The 14199-nt window shown below is 55.5% G+C and overlaps 1 protein-coding gene across 6 annotated transcripts; it reads left to right on the top strand.

Moving 5' to 3' along the window:
- Positions 1-3286: 3286 nt before the first annotated feature.
- Positions 3287-12516, top strand: Adamtsl5 (ADAMTS like 5). 6 transcript variants are annotated; one of them, XM_029482262.2, is made up of 13 exons: positions 3899-3985; positions 4720-4788; positions 6382-6615; positions 6715-6806; positions 7025-7085; positions 7187-7295; positions 8399-8526; positions 9079-9190; positions 9706-9792; positions 9877-10040; positions 10161-10359; positions 10435-10506; positions 10632-12516. In XM_029482262.2, the coding sequence occupies exons 2-13, from the start codon at positions 4762-4764 to the stop codon at positions 10931-10933; spliced, it is 1587 nt and encodes a 528-aa protein (XP_029338122.1). In that variant the 5' UTR covers positions 3899-3985; positions 4720-4761; the 3' UTR covers positions 10934-12516. The 6 variants fall into 6 exon arrangements, with proteins under 6 accessions (XP_085699127.1, XP_085699128.1, XP_085699126.1 ...); XM_085843001.1 differs by lacking the exon at positions 3899-3985 and adding an exon at positions 3287-3300 and having other exon boundaries at positions 6429-6615; positions 10161-10506; XM_085843002.1 differs by lacking the exon at positions 3899-3985 and adding an exon at positions 3735-3753 and having other exon boundaries at positions 6429-6615; positions 10161-10506.
- Positions 12517-14199: the final 1683 nt, after the last annotated feature.

Below are 14199 nucleotides of genomic sequence, written 5' to 3'. Positions count from 1 at the left end.
GTGGGTTCTCTCTGCTGGGTCAGGTTTGCTAGGTCCTTGTGCTATTCCCTGAGTCGCCCATGTTCCTGCTGATAGAGCTGATGTCCTCAGGGGACCTATGTCCTCAGTGCCACTGCCCAGAAGGTGGGACTCCTGCAGCAAGGCCCCTCCCCTGCAGCCCAAGCCCCTCCCCTTATCTTCTTCCGGAGGGATCTGGCATCGACCTTTGAACGGGGACATTGTTCAGGGACATTGTTCGACCGCTGAGCAGGGTGTTGTGTGGCCATTGGAACTGGCCAGGTTTCTGCAGGAGCGATCCATTTTTTGTCTGCGTGGGTCTTTTTGCTAATGGCAGTGTCAGCAGACGTGGGGGTTGGGGAGAGTGGAGAGTGATCCAGGCATGGTGACACATACCTGTCATCTCAAAGCTCAGTAGATAGAATCAGGACGATTCAGGGTTTAGGGTGAGGGTCTCAAATCCAGCTTGGGCTACTTGAGACCTTGCCTCAAAAAAAAAAATGCATGGGAGCTGGGTGGGCAGTGGTGGTGCAGGCCTTTAATCCCAGCACTCCGGAGGCAGAGGCAGGAGGATCTCTGTGAGTTTGAGGCCAGTCTGGTCTACAGAGCTAGATTCAGGACAGCCAGGGCTATACAGAGAAACCCTTTCTTAAATAAAATTAAAGTGAGATGGGATACACAGCTGTAACTCCAGCACTGGGTAGGGAGATAGGAGAGAATCCCAGGCTCCCACACGCCAGTGAGAGAGAGCCCCCATTTGAAAAGACACAGGGGAGAGCGACTGGCGATGACACCTAATGTCCACTTCTGGCCTCCACATACATGTGCACACAACAGGGATACACACACACACACACACACACACACACACACACACACACACACACACAAAAGCAACCCAAACCCAATGTTGCCAAAGTAAAGAGCAATGGAGCAATCTTGCTCGGTGTGAGAACTCCAGCCTCAGACCCGCCCTTCTTTCTCCTTGATCTTCTGCAGTTTGGGACTGACAATGCAGCAGGTCCCAGAAGCGCAGGGTCAGCCACCAGGAATATCCAAACCGAACCAAAACCTTTTCTCCATTCGTGCGCTCCCAAGGGGAAAGACACGAGCCCAGAGCCTCCCAATACCTATGCACAGGTTGACCACGACATTATGGGTTCGATTCTGCCCCAACCCCGGTGCCATGGGGCAGATGGGAGCCCCAGAGAAATTAGAGTCTGGATAGCAGTTACCGGACCCCAGTGTCCTTGGGAGGCAGAAGGGAACATGTTGGGGATCAGGTGGCCTCAGGGATTTCAGGAGAGTTCCAAGGGCTGCACAGGGCACCACGAGGTTCTCCTGTGAACAGGCCTGACAGCCTCCGGTCCCCACTTTGGCGACCCTCACTCTGGAGTTCAGGCTGGCCTGGAACTCAGCCTGTAGCTAGTGATGACTTTGAACTTCTGATCTTCCTGCCTCCACCCTCCCCCATTCCGGAGTGTCAGGTGTGTATAACCTCTGTGCTGGGAATGACACCCAGGCTCTGTCCGTGCTTGATGATGCTTGTGCCAAAGTCAAACATCCTATGCAGCTGGGGATAACCTCCAACTCCGATCCTCCTACCTCTGCTTATCCAGTGCTGGGATGACAAGTGTGTATGGCTACACCCACTTGTTAAATGTTTAAGTACCTAAGTCAAGCTGTTGACCATTTGGTTTGTAAGCCCTGGCCTTACAGATAGCTGAGAGCCCCACTAAGCCCTGTCCCCTGCCCCAATCCTGTCCTGGCAGAGGCGAATGGGTCCTAGAAGGTGCTCTGGAGGGTGGGGACCCGGCTGGAAGTGGGTGTGGATCAGAGCTGTCCCCAGCAGGCTGCACTGTCCTGAGCAAACTTAGGGGAGCTCTGGAGCCCTGGTGAACCCTCTGCTGGACTGAGTCAGAACTGCAGGGAGGTGCCCCACAGTGCCTGCTGTGTGCACACCCTGCAGAGCATACCACCTCTGTATAAGCTCCTGTATGACACAGTGCCCGCTCTATGGCCTCCTTGTAGGCCTCAGCTTTTGACGGGTGCCAACTTCATTGCAATAGTCTGCTGTAGGGACAGTGGGGAAAGAGCCATGTCCACTGGACACACTCTCTTCAGGGCGTACTACTGTAGGCAGTGGCTGCACAGCAAAGTGCCTACTGTATACTATCCCTGCAAGGGAGAGGGCCTATACACCTATTGTATATACTGTGAGCTATATGCTTGCTCTGCCAGACACAGTGTTTCCTGCACACATGTATCATGAAGGACGAGGGCACCTAATGTATACTCCCCTTCAGTGCCTACTATGTGCACTCCCTGAATAGTATATCTGTTGCATATTTTCTTCTGTAAATCCGTGTCTGCTGTATACCCTCCATGCAGAGTGCATACACTGTATACCAGAACAGAGTGCATGTCTACTGTATACCAGAACAGAACACCTGCTGCATGGGCCTCTCTCTCCCCAACATGGTCCTTATCTTTGCTTTGCTGAGGTTCCTTCCTTTCACAGCAGGACTTCAGGATTGTCTCTCATTCTCCTGCTGACCCTGGCTAGGCCACCCTTGCCTCTGGCCCCTTTAGTGGTTACATGTTCTGTAGGGGTTCTAACAGCCCATGCCTGGCCTTAGCATCTTTTCTTCAACAGGATGATGTCTGTCAGAAATTGGAGTCATGGCCCAGCATGGCCACCTCCCCACACTGGGCTTGACTGCTGGGCCGTAGCTGTGTGCACACAGTGACTTGCATAATAATGTCACCGAGTGGTCACACTCAAAGATGTTTCCAGCGGCTGTCCAGTGCTGAGCCCTGTCCAGAGGACCTCCCTGAGGCAGGTGTATACAGCAGACACTGTCTCCTGCGTGGAGTAAATACTGCAGGCAGTCTGCTTTTCAGGGAGTGCATACAGCAGGCACTGTGCCCTGTGAGGAAAGCAGGCCAGAGGTCAGCCAGGTGGGCTTCCTAGAGGAGGCGAGTTCAGCGCCCAGGAACAGTATGGTCCACACAAAACTGATCATCGCAGTGCGGCGTCCTTCCGCCCGGCTGCCGGGGGGCGCCACGAAGACGATGGGGTCAGGGTGTCCACAAGAGGCTGGCAGAGTGCCGGGTTTGGGGAAACTGAGGCGGAGGGCTTGTGGCCAAAACCAGTGGAGAGAAGCAGCACTGGCGTCCAGGCCTAGAGGGCGGGACCGGGTGGAGCATTGGTGACGGCAGCGCCTGGGAATGTGCGGCAGGGAGGGTCCCTCCGCCCCCAGCGGGCGTGCGGGGCCTCGTGAGGGGATGCCGGAGACTCGGGTGAGGAGTTGGGGGGGGGATGCGAACCAAGGCAGGGAGGTCTAACTAGACCTTGATGATGAGGACCAGGGTGGAGAGGTCTAATTGGGGGTAACAGGGACGGGGTGGGAAGTCCCGGTTGCAGGGATGATGAAGACCTGGGTTGGGGTCCCAGGGATTGTTGGGACAGAGCTAGGAGCCTGGCCTGAGCGGGTGATGGGGGCGAGGAGAGGAAATCTGGCTGTGGGGTGCTACGGAGCAGGACGGGGTACTGAGGGTGGGAGGGCGCCCTGGCATGGACTATCCCACCCCAAGCCCCAGCGCTAGGCACATTCCCTGGCCCTGAGCGCGGCGCCCGGAATAGCAGTCCAGTCACCCCCGCGCACCGCCCCGCAGCTGCACTTCCCAAGGTCACTGGCACCCAGGATATCAGGACCAACGCTGGGCCGCTGAGCTGCAGCTGAGGCGCAGTAGGTCAGTCAGTCCCCTGCCGCAGGTCCGGGCCCAACGCGTGCGCCCTCTCCTGCCGCACGAGGGCGCCCTTGGCCTGCGCCCTCGGTGACCCCAGCCTGGGCGCGCCTAGGAGGCCCGGGTGGGAGGGATCGACCGAGTTCGCAGTCCCGCACTTTGGGGCCCCGCCGCTTCCGCCAGTCCCCGGGGCGTCCCGGGGAAGCTTGGACGCATTGCCTTGGGCTCTGAGCAGATGGTAAGTCCCTCTTCCCATCCTGCCACTATTCCACCCGGTGTGGCGGCAGGGATGAAATTGGTTTCTTTCCCTGCTCCGAGCGAAAGCCGCAATTCCCCTAGGATGGTGGGTGAGTTTGGGGGGTCGCACTTCCTACGGGATGGGACTGAAACTCAGGAGACCGACATCCCAGTGACTGGTGCACCAATCGGGAGAGGGATGCAGTGCTAGATGCGGTGCTCGGGAGAGGGCATTGACAGACATGGGAAGGAACCCCCCTCACGAAGGGGGTTATGAGGTGGCCCTTCCCCACCCTCCTTCTTCCTTCCTTCCCGGGACAGCCCAGTCTCTGGGCCCGCAGAAGGAAGGGTCCAGCGAGTGTCTTGAAGCAGTTCCCGGTGGGTTTCCAATTTACAGCCATCTCGGTCCCAAGGTGTCCTAAAGGGCATCAGATTGGCTGACAACCGGAGAGACCCTGGTTCCAGCTGGGCCAGGGCACTTTGGTCCTCCTTACCCCCTTTTCAGGTACCTGGACCCTGTGGGCTGCAGATCTTTGAGAGCCCGTGTGCCCTTCAGAGAGCCTGGCCCGGGCCCAGAAGGGACTCACTTCATCTTGGTTCCCTTCCCTCCTGGCTGGTCTTGCCAGGCTGGGATCACGAGGAGGAGGGTGTCGGCTGAGAATGACTTCATCCGATCTCTACAGTTGGGGAAACTGAGGCCTCCACTCAGCCCCAACCTGCTCCTCTTGTCCGCAGATCCTCTAGGCACCGCAGCCCACACCCCTGGCAGATGAGACCATGACCCACATGTTGGCAGGAGGCCAGGTCAGCCGACCCCCTGCCTGCCACGGGGGTGGGGTTGGGGGTGGGGAGGAGGTCCCTTAGGCTATGGGTACCTGGGAGCACAGCGGTCCCCAGAGGCTGGGGTGCAGCTGGGAGGGGGACATCCATTCTACCCCAAGTTTCTGGATGAGCCTCCATTAGTTATCCCTCTACAGGCTCTCAGAGACTCAGGGATGGGGTTCCGCGGGTTTTCACTGCACAGATGGGGAAACTGAAGCCTGGAGAAATGGAATGGTTGGTTTCTGGCCACCCAGAAAGGTAGATGAAAGGGGTGACTAAACTTGCAGCCACCTAAACACTGTCCTTAAAGGATTCCTTGTGCATTATAAAAGAACACACTGTCTATAGGAAGAGCTGATTAAGGTGGGTGTGTGGCAGTACAGGACTGGCAACTTTGTCCTGGGAGGCTGAGGGAGGAGGATTTTTCAGAGTTTGAGCCTAGCCTGAGCTACAGATCAAGACTCCCATCTCAAAAGGAAAGCGGAAGCCTGTCCTAGAGCAAACGCACAGTGCCCACTGTCCAGAAGCTAGTAGGGGAGGCAGGAAGGTCACGAGTTCAAGGTTATCCTTAGCTACTCAGGAAATTTAAGACCAGCCTGGGCTACAAGACCCTATCTAAAAAAAAAAAATTAAAAAAGAAAAAAAGAAATAACACAGGCACGTGTGCAAATCTTTAATCCTAGCATCTGGGAGGCAGAGGCAGGTGGGTCTCTGTGAGTTGGCGACCAGCCTGGGCCACATAGGGAGTTTTGGGACAGCCTGGGTTACATAGCGAGAAAGTGTCTCAAATAAACACAGGAGGAGGTGGAGAGATGCTCAGTGTTCAAGATCTTACCTTGCTCTTTAAGAGAACCCACAATTGGTTCCAAGCACCCATGCCAAGTTGGGAGCTGTAGCTCAGCTCAGCGAAGGAAGTCAATGCTGCCGGCATCTTCCAGCGCTGCACTGTGTGCATGTGCGTGCACATGTGTGTGTGTATGCATGCATGCATGTACACATGTATGTATATGTATGCTGTTTTCAAGACACAGTTTCTTTTTTTTTCTTTTTTTTTTTTTTTGGTTTTTCGAGACAGGGTTTCTCTGTATAGCCCTGGCTGTCCTGGAACTCACTTTGTAGACCAGGCTGGCCTCAAACTCAGAAATCCGCCTGCCTCTGCCTCCCGAGTGCTGGGATTAAAGGCGTGCGCCACCAACACCCGGCAAGACACAGTTTCTTTGTGTAGTCCTGGCTGTCCTGAAATTCACTCTGTAGACCAGGCTGGCCTCGAACTCAGATCTGCCTGTCTCCCAAGTGCTGGATTAAAGGAGCGTGCCCTTCTACAAATAACATTAATTTTAAAACCAAATAACTTAATCCCAGCACTTGGGAGGCAGAGGCAGGCGGATTTCTGAGTTCGAGGCCAGCCTGGTCTACAAAGTGAGTTCCAGGACAGCCAGGGCTATACAGAGAAACCCTGTCTCGAAAAACAAACAAACAAACAAAAACAAACAAACAAACAAAAAACCAAATAACAACACATACAGTTCCTAGTTCCCCACCCTGTGTCTGACCTGAGCCTATAATGCCCTCAAGGCTTTCTGGAGATGGGGCGAGGCTGCTGCTACCTCAATTGTTTTTAGAGACAAGAGGACCCAGAGAGGTTTGGCTACTGTCGAACAGCCAGCCAGGGCTGAGATGGCAGTTCACCCTGACCCTGCTCTTCACCGCCTCTTGGGAACCCTGTGCTCCCTCAGACCCCGCCTCTTCCCGCTTCTTCCGTTCTTGCTGTGGACTCTCCTGAGCTGTGATTTGAGGGGTGCTGCCCAGGTAAGGGGGTGAAGGATCCCAGAAAGCTCACAGGGATGTGGGTGAGATAGGGGACTCCAACTCTCCTCCTGGTTGACCCTACTCTCTGCCATCAAGTAGGGTCCCGGAGAGTGGACGCCCTGGGGGTCTTGGAGCAGGTGTTCCAGCTCGTGTGGTCGGGGCGTCTCAGTGCGCAGACGCCACTGCGTCCGGTAACCCGGGAATCCCTCCCCTCCCTTCCCCTCCGCCGCACTTCAGGCCGCGCCCTCTGCCTGCCTACACATGCTCTGTGCCCTTTAATCTTAAGGAGCCAGCTGGAATGCGGGTGGGGCTGGTGGGGGCGGAGGGTAGCTTGGAGGGTGATGGAAAGGGGTCCCTGAGAGGCTCTGTGGGGGTTCCTGCTACACTCAGACCACCCTGGTGTTTGCAGACTTCCCGGAGAGGAACTTTGCTGGGGCGACAGCCATGAATACCGGGTGTGCCAGCTGCCGGTAGGCCCTCGCATCTGCCCTGAATCCCTCTTACTTGGTTCTGCCCACCTCAAATACCCCTTGTTGGTTTGCCCGGTTTATCCACCTATATCTTCGCCCAGGACTGCCCTCCAGGGACCACACCATTCCGAGACCTGCAGTGTTCTCTTTACAATGGCCACCCTGTCCTGGACACCCAGAAAACCTACCAGTGGGTGCCCTTCCACGGGGGTGAGTAGCCTGATCTACTAGGGTTAAAAGGAAAAAGAGAATCTTGTGAGGAGTTAAGAAATACTCTGAGAGGCGGGCATTGGAATGGGGTTTTAAAGTATATGTAGGAGTTGGTGAAGGAAGGACAAGGTCCCTTTTGCACAGGGTCAAACTCCAGCCTGAGGATTGACATAGAGTTTTATCCAGAGGCCAACAGTTTTCAAACTGATCCCACTAACAGGAAATGTTGTTGCACGGAGCTGAAAATAGCAGCTTATATAACTGGGTGCCCCGGGCAGCACGCCTCCAGATTGAAGGGAGACAGGCAGCTTCAGCCGCCAGCGTGGTGAAGACAGATAAGACCAGACTAGAACACAGAACATTCCATCAGCTCTGGGCCTCCTTTCTTTTTGCACCATCCCACCTGCTCAGAGTTCCACTAGGTTGGCCTTGTCCCCAGCAGGGTCTGCCAGCCAGCCTGCTGCTAAGTGGTTCAGATAACAGCTGTGCACCTGCGGGTTTCATCTGACAGGCAGGGGAAACTGAGGTACACTGCAGGCCAGTGGTACACTCAGGCTCTGGGTCGAGTTAATTTGGGCCTGAATGGGGGGCGGAGTCTGGAGGGAGAAGGGTGGGGCCAGGGAGGGGAGGGGCCTGGATGGAGGAGAATGAGGTTGTGGCCTGAGAGGGGAAGGCCTAGAGAGAAGATGATATAGAGGTATGACTTGGAAGAGATAGAGAAATGGAGCGAGGAGGAAAGTAAGAGGAAGACTCAGGGTGTAGGAAAATGTATGGGCTGGTGTGGTGGCTTACGCCTTTATTACCAGTACCGGAGAGGCAAGAGGCATGTGGCCAGCTCAGTCTGCATAGTTCTTGGACAGTCTATCCGTTCTCGGACTCTTTTCAAAAAAAGAAAGAAAGCAAACAAGCACACGGCCTGGAGAAAGAAGGGTGGAGGTGGGCCACGAAGAGGGCAGAGCCCAGAGGAAAAAAGCGAGAAGTGGGGCCTGGGAAGTGTTGGCGGCGCCTGTAGGGGTTTAGGCTGAGCCTGAGCTGCAATGAGCTGGGTGTAGAGACTGGCGATGGGCTGGAAGCCCCAGACTTACCACCCCTCCCGCCCTCAGCGCCCAATGTGTGTGACCTCAACTGCCTAGCTGAAGGCCACGCCTTCTACCACAGCTTTGGCCGCGTGCTGGATGGCACCCCCTGTACCCCGGGGACTCAGGGTCTCTGCGTGGCAGGCCGCTGTCTGGTGAGGACCCATTGACCCTGCCCTATCACGCCCATTTCCCTGCAGACTCCGCCTTAACTTATGGCCCCACTCCAAACTGTCTCAGGGCAACTACATCGGTTTTCCCACACACACCCCTAAAACCTACATTACACCCACCCACCGTTCAGGTTCAGACCCCAAACCTCACTGGGGCTTCTCTCTGGCTCCTCCTTCAGGGCCCCGCCCATATAGCTCCAGGCTCCACCCACCCTTCCAGTCACAAGCTATTCGTGGCTTCTCTCACTGTCTTTTCGCCAGGCACAGCACACCAATTTTTCCAGTCTTTGCACACCCTATAGACCCTTCCTCCTTTCAAATCCCGCCTTAATATTCAGGCTCTGCCTACCACCAGGCCACGCCCACCAAAAAAGCCTTGTCTCTAGAATCTGCTCCAGTGCCTTGTTCTCACTAGGTCCCGCCCACGTAATTCCTCCAGTCCCACCCACCTATCAAACCTTGTTCCTTAGCCCTGCCCCTCCCACAGCCCCGCCCTCTCATGCCCCGCTGGTTCTGACCCAATGTCCCCCACAGAGCGCAGGCTGTGACGGGATACTGGGTTCCGGCACCCTCGAGGACCGCTGCGGCCTCTGTGGTGGCGCTAACGACTCTTGCCTGTTCGTGCAGCGCGTGTTCCGCGACGCCGGTGACTGCCCCATTCTGACTCACCATCAGCGCTTGAGAAACACAGTGGAGAGGGGTGTCCCTTTAACAAGTTTGGCTCCTGGGAGCCAAGGCTCTTGTTGATTGGGCTTCCCCTGATTGGCCTCTGACAGAGCGTCCCACCCTCCCTCGAATAGATGCGCTTTTAACCCCTTCCCTGCCTCCCCTCAGTATCATCTCATTTATCCGCAGCTATCGGTCCCTGAGCACACTATCGCACCCAAGGTGTACCTCGCCGCTGCGAGCCCCAGAGCATCCCTCCCCTGCGCACCCCAGAGCGTCCCTCGCCTGTGTACCCCAGAGCATCCCTCCCCTGCGCATCCCAGAGCGTCCCTCGCCTGTGTACCCCAGAGTATCCCTGCTCTGTGTACTCCAGAGCATACTTCCCCTGTGTACCCCAGTGCGTCCCAGTTCATCCCACCACAACGCACCCCTGCACACACCAGCTCATCCCAGAAAATCCTGCCGCGCTACACCGCAACCCTCCGCCTGCCTCAGGTGCCTTCGCCGGCTACTGGAACGTGACTTTGATCCCCGAGGGCGCCAGGCACATCCGCGTAGCACAGCGCAGCCACAACCACCTGGGTACCTCGGGGCCCCTGGGGAAACTGAGATTTGGGCTTGGGAACAGGCGGTTTTCGTGAGCACAGGCTGACTGATTCTTTGCAGCGCTGGTTACCCGCGGCGGGCACTACGTGCTCAACGGTGATGGGGTGCTCAGCCCGCCTGGCACCTACGAGGCTGCGGGCACCCGAGTGGTTTACACCCGCAGTGCGGGCCCGGAGGAGACTCTACAGGCGACCGGCCCCACCTCCCAGGAACTGTTGTTACAGGTGGGCCGATGTGGACAGTTTGGGGCGGGGCACAGGCGAGACACTGAGGTCGATTAGCTGGGGAAGCACGGTGCTGAGGGGAGGTTGGGTCACCAGCTCTCGTGCACCCTTCTGCTCCAGGTGCTGCTGAGGGAGCCCAACCCAGGAGTGCACTTCGAGTTCTGGCTGCCCCGGGAGCGCTATGGCCCCTTCCAGGCTCAGGTGCAGGCCCTGGGCTGGCCCCTGCGACAGCCTCAGCCTCGGGAGGTGGAGCCACAGCCTGCAGAGACTCCTGTAGTCCCCGAGGCCATTCCTGCCCGTGTTGCATCCCTGCCACCAGGTGAAGCAGGGACAACGGTGCGGGCGGTGGAGGTACCAGGCAAGGCCCGTCTCACACACGCCCCCCTCCCCGTAGACCCCTGCGGGCCATGCCCCGACAGCCGTGGTCGCGCACACCGGCTTCTTCACTACTGTGGCAGCGACTTTGGTGAGACTCTTGACCCCTTCCACTGACCCAAGTGACCCTGGATAGTTGCTTGATCCTCACCCTTGATCTCAGCTGACCCAAAGGCCCTGAGGGCCCATGTGACCCTCTGTGTCCCTGTCGTACAGTGTTCCAGGCCCGTGTGCTGGGCCGCCACCGCCAGGCCCAGGAGACCCGCTACGAAGTGCGGGTCTTGCTCATCTACAAAAGCCGCACGCCTCTGCGTACTCGAGAGTATGTATGGGCACCAGGCCACTGTCCGTGCCCACCACTGGCCCCACACCGAGAATACCTGTTGGCTGCCAGGCGACTCGTCAGCCCTGATGGCACGCAGGATCGGCTACTGCTGCCTCACGCTGGCTATGCTCGACTCTGGAGTCCTGCGGAGGACAGCAGAGTTCGGCTGGCTGCCCGGCGCTGTCCAGTCTAAACCCCTGGAGGTTGGCTCCTCAGCAGGGCTCCTGTTCTGGCGTCCCATGACTCAGGAAAATCTCCCATCTGGAAGCTCATATATTTTAACCAGGGTCTCCCTGACTGGCCTGTAACTCTGTGTAGACCAGGCTAACCTTGAAGTTATGGTGATCCACCTGCCTCTGTCTCTGCAGTGAATGCTGGGATTAAAGGTGCATTCCATATCTGAGAACTTTAAGGAGCTTCAAGATACTGGGCTACTTTTCCTCGAAACAACTTCTGTTCGTTTCTTTTCAAGTTACTCTTTAATTTTTACAAGAACGTGGAAAAAGAACAAATCCCTCGCCCTTCACTTCCTGAGCTATAGGACACCCTAGAAGAGTGGCAGGCACTGTGCACAGACACACTCCCATTCCCATCTTTTCCTAATCTGCCGGGACACCCAGTACAGACCAGCACAGGAAGTGCGAGAGGTTTGGGCACACACAGGAACCGATGTGCCTCCTCCTCAGTCCTCTAGGCTATGGGTTCATTTCCGCTGTATAACATGGGTGTCTGTCCTACAGTCGCTCAGCAAATCATCCCCAGTGGGGTGTCCCTTAAGGCTATCCCTTCTGAGTCCTGAATCTGTCACGTGGTCTAACCAGTTGCCCCACCCTTCTGCCTCAGTTCTCACATCTGCTAGCTGTCTGTGAACCACTTAGCTCTCCAATGACAATTTACTGAGCACCGAGTGTATGTGAAAGACCCAGCGAGTCCTGGGGAGATGCCGTGCTGTGCCGGGATAAGCAGGGGTCACTCTGTCTAACGGGCTTTCGAAGGTAGTCTTTTACGGCACTCCTCCCAAACTCCACACAATGTAGGTCCGTTCTACAGGGATTTGTGGATTCCTTGCGCCCCCTGGTGGCTGGCCATGGATTCCCAGTTTGGGAGATGGTCTACAAGGGGCCAGGGGCAGCAGGCTTCGGGAAACTTACACAACTACAATGGCTGGCCAATGTGACACGAGAGACCAGAACAGAGTCATTCCTGACATGGTCCCTGTGCTGAGCCTGATGCACCCAGCAGGAGTAGTAGCAGAAACATGGCAGAAAGGCACACGATGCTGGTCGCACTATGGTGAGGCTGTTGGGCTCCCCCAAGCCTGGAGCTGTCCCATGAGGCCCCGACATGTTAAGATTCAATCTGAAGGGGAAATAAAAAACCACGAGAAGACAGCTGCTGCCCCAGGCCTGTGATCCCAGCACTTGGGAGCAGAGCCCGTTTCAAAATAAAAGGCCTGAGGCTCTGGCTGCACTGCAGAGTGTTATGTTAACTCGAAGGCCTGGCATCAGATTCCCAGAACCCTGTGTAAAAGGCCGAATGAAAGATCTCTGGGGCTCACAGCCAGCGTAGCCAAATCCATGATTTCCTAATTCAGCAAGAGAGCCTGTCTCAAAAAACAAGATGGAAGCCAGGTGGTGGGTGGCACAGAACTTTAATCCCAGCATGAGAGAGGCAGAGGCAGGCAGATATCTGTACGTTCGAAGCCAGCCTGGTCTACAGAGTGAGTTATAGGACAGCCAGGGCCATAAAGAGAAACCTTGTCTTAAAACAAACAAACAGGCCTGGCAAGATGGCTCAGCGGGTAAGAGCACTGACTGCTTTTCCAAAAGTACTGAGTTCAAATCCTAGCAACCACATGGTGGCTCACAACCACTGATAATGAGATATGAAGCCCTCTTCTGGTGTGTCTGAAGGCAGCAATAAATCTTTAAGAAAAGACAAACAAGCTGGGCAGTGGTGGCACAGAGGCAGGAGGATTTCTGAGTTTGAGGCCAGCCTGGTCTAGAGTGAGTTCCAGGAAAGCCGGGACTATACAGAGAAACCCTGTCTCAAAAAACTAAAAAAAAAGAGCCAGGTGGTGGTGGCGCACGCCTTTAATCCCAGCACTCAAGAGGCAGAGGCAGGCAGATTTCCGAGTTCGAGGCCAGCCTGGTCTACAAAGTGAGTTCCAGGACAGCCAGGGCTATACAGAGAAACCCTGTCTCGAGGAAGAAAGAAAGAAAGAAAGAAAGAAAGAAAGAAAGAAAGAAAGAAAGAAAGAAAGAAAGAAAGAAAGAAAGAAAGAAAGAAAGAAAGAGAGAAAGAAAGAGAGAGAGAGAGAGAAAGAAAAAGCAATCAATAAGAAAATTAAGATGGAAAGCCATTAAGGCCTCTCGTAGCCCAGGCTGGCCCCTAACTCATTATGTAGCTGAGGATGACCTTGGAGACCAGATCCTATCCTTACGAACAGCAGGCTTATCTGTGATCTAAGAGCTAGACCAGTGTGAAGAGCTGAGCATTTGGTTTAGGCCTTGACAGGGGTCTTCCATGAATTCACAGACTCCCCACCAGATGACCTGAAGGGAGGAGCTATTGTCAGTTTCCTTTGGAGCCCCTCCCACCCAGGACTTCCCTCCACCCCGACTCAGAGCAAGCCCATCCCCCCCCCCCCATGGCCCTGGTCACACTTGTCAGACCACATTTTCAAAGCAGCTGTTACAAACCCTGTCTCCAGTACCCAAGGGGACCATCACCTGGGCCAGGGTGGGAGTCATATACGGTCCTCCAAAAGCCAAGGCCAAAGCCCCACGGACCCCGTGCCCTCAGGTTTCCCTCCTCTCATGTCCCCAACACTCCAGCTTCAGGTGCAACAGGGAGGACAGTGCCCCTCCAACTTGCAAGGCCCCACCCTGCCCCAGAGCTTAGCACAGGCTGTGTCCTCTCCCAGAACCTTTGAACAGCAGCTCCTGTTGCCCCTGGAATATACATCTTGACAACCTCACTTCTATTTATTACTTTGTGAGACAAAGTCTTACTACATAGACCAGGCTGATCTGGATCTTACCATGTAGCCATTGCTAGCCTGCAATTTACTATGTAAACCAGGTTGGCCTTGGACTCCCAGAAATCCTCTGGTCTGTGCTGTGATTAAAGACTTGTTATACCATCCCAGCCCAAATGCTACTCAAAGTATCCTGTAGCCTAGGCTAGCCTCAAACTCCCTATGTAGCAGAGGATAGCCTTGAACTTGTGAATGCTTTGAGCCCAAGACCCCAAGGTCCAACTTAGTTCCCCCTTCAGGGTAAGGGTATGATTGGTCTGTTGGCCTCTAAGCTACTTTGTTTTCTGGAAATTGTGTTGGATGCATAGAACCATACATCCCTAGCAGATCCTTGGAAGGGGAAAACTGTGTTACCTAAGACTGTCGAGGACAAAGTCACTCCTAGCAATCACTGTTACAGCCCTGTGAGCAAATATCCT

The sequence above is a fragment of the Mus caroli genome, unplaced genomic scaffold, assembly GCF_978045245.1.
Source record: "Mus caroli unplaced genomic scaffold, Mus_caroli_1 scaffold_9, whole genome shotgun sequence".
NCBI lineage: Eukaryota > Metazoa > Chordata > Mammalia > Rodentia > Muridae > Mus > Mus caroli.
Note: the sequence above shows the minus strand (reverse complement) of the source record. Positions and strands in the feature narration are given on the sequence as shown.

Bases quoted from the DNA above. Each gene is read 5' to 3' on its own strand.
- Adamtsl5 (XM_085842999.1), top strand. From the start codon at position 4,762: ATGACCCACATGTTGGCAGGAGGCCAG. The intron at 6,807-7,024 runs GTAACCCGGGAA...TGGTGTTTGCAG, and splicing joins CGCAGACGCCACTGCGTCCG to ACTTCCCGGAGAGGAACTTT. The intron at 10,507-10,631 runs GTGAGACTCTTG...CCTGTCGTACAG, and splicing joins CTACTGTGGCAGCGACTTTG to TGTTCCAGGCCCGTGTGCTG.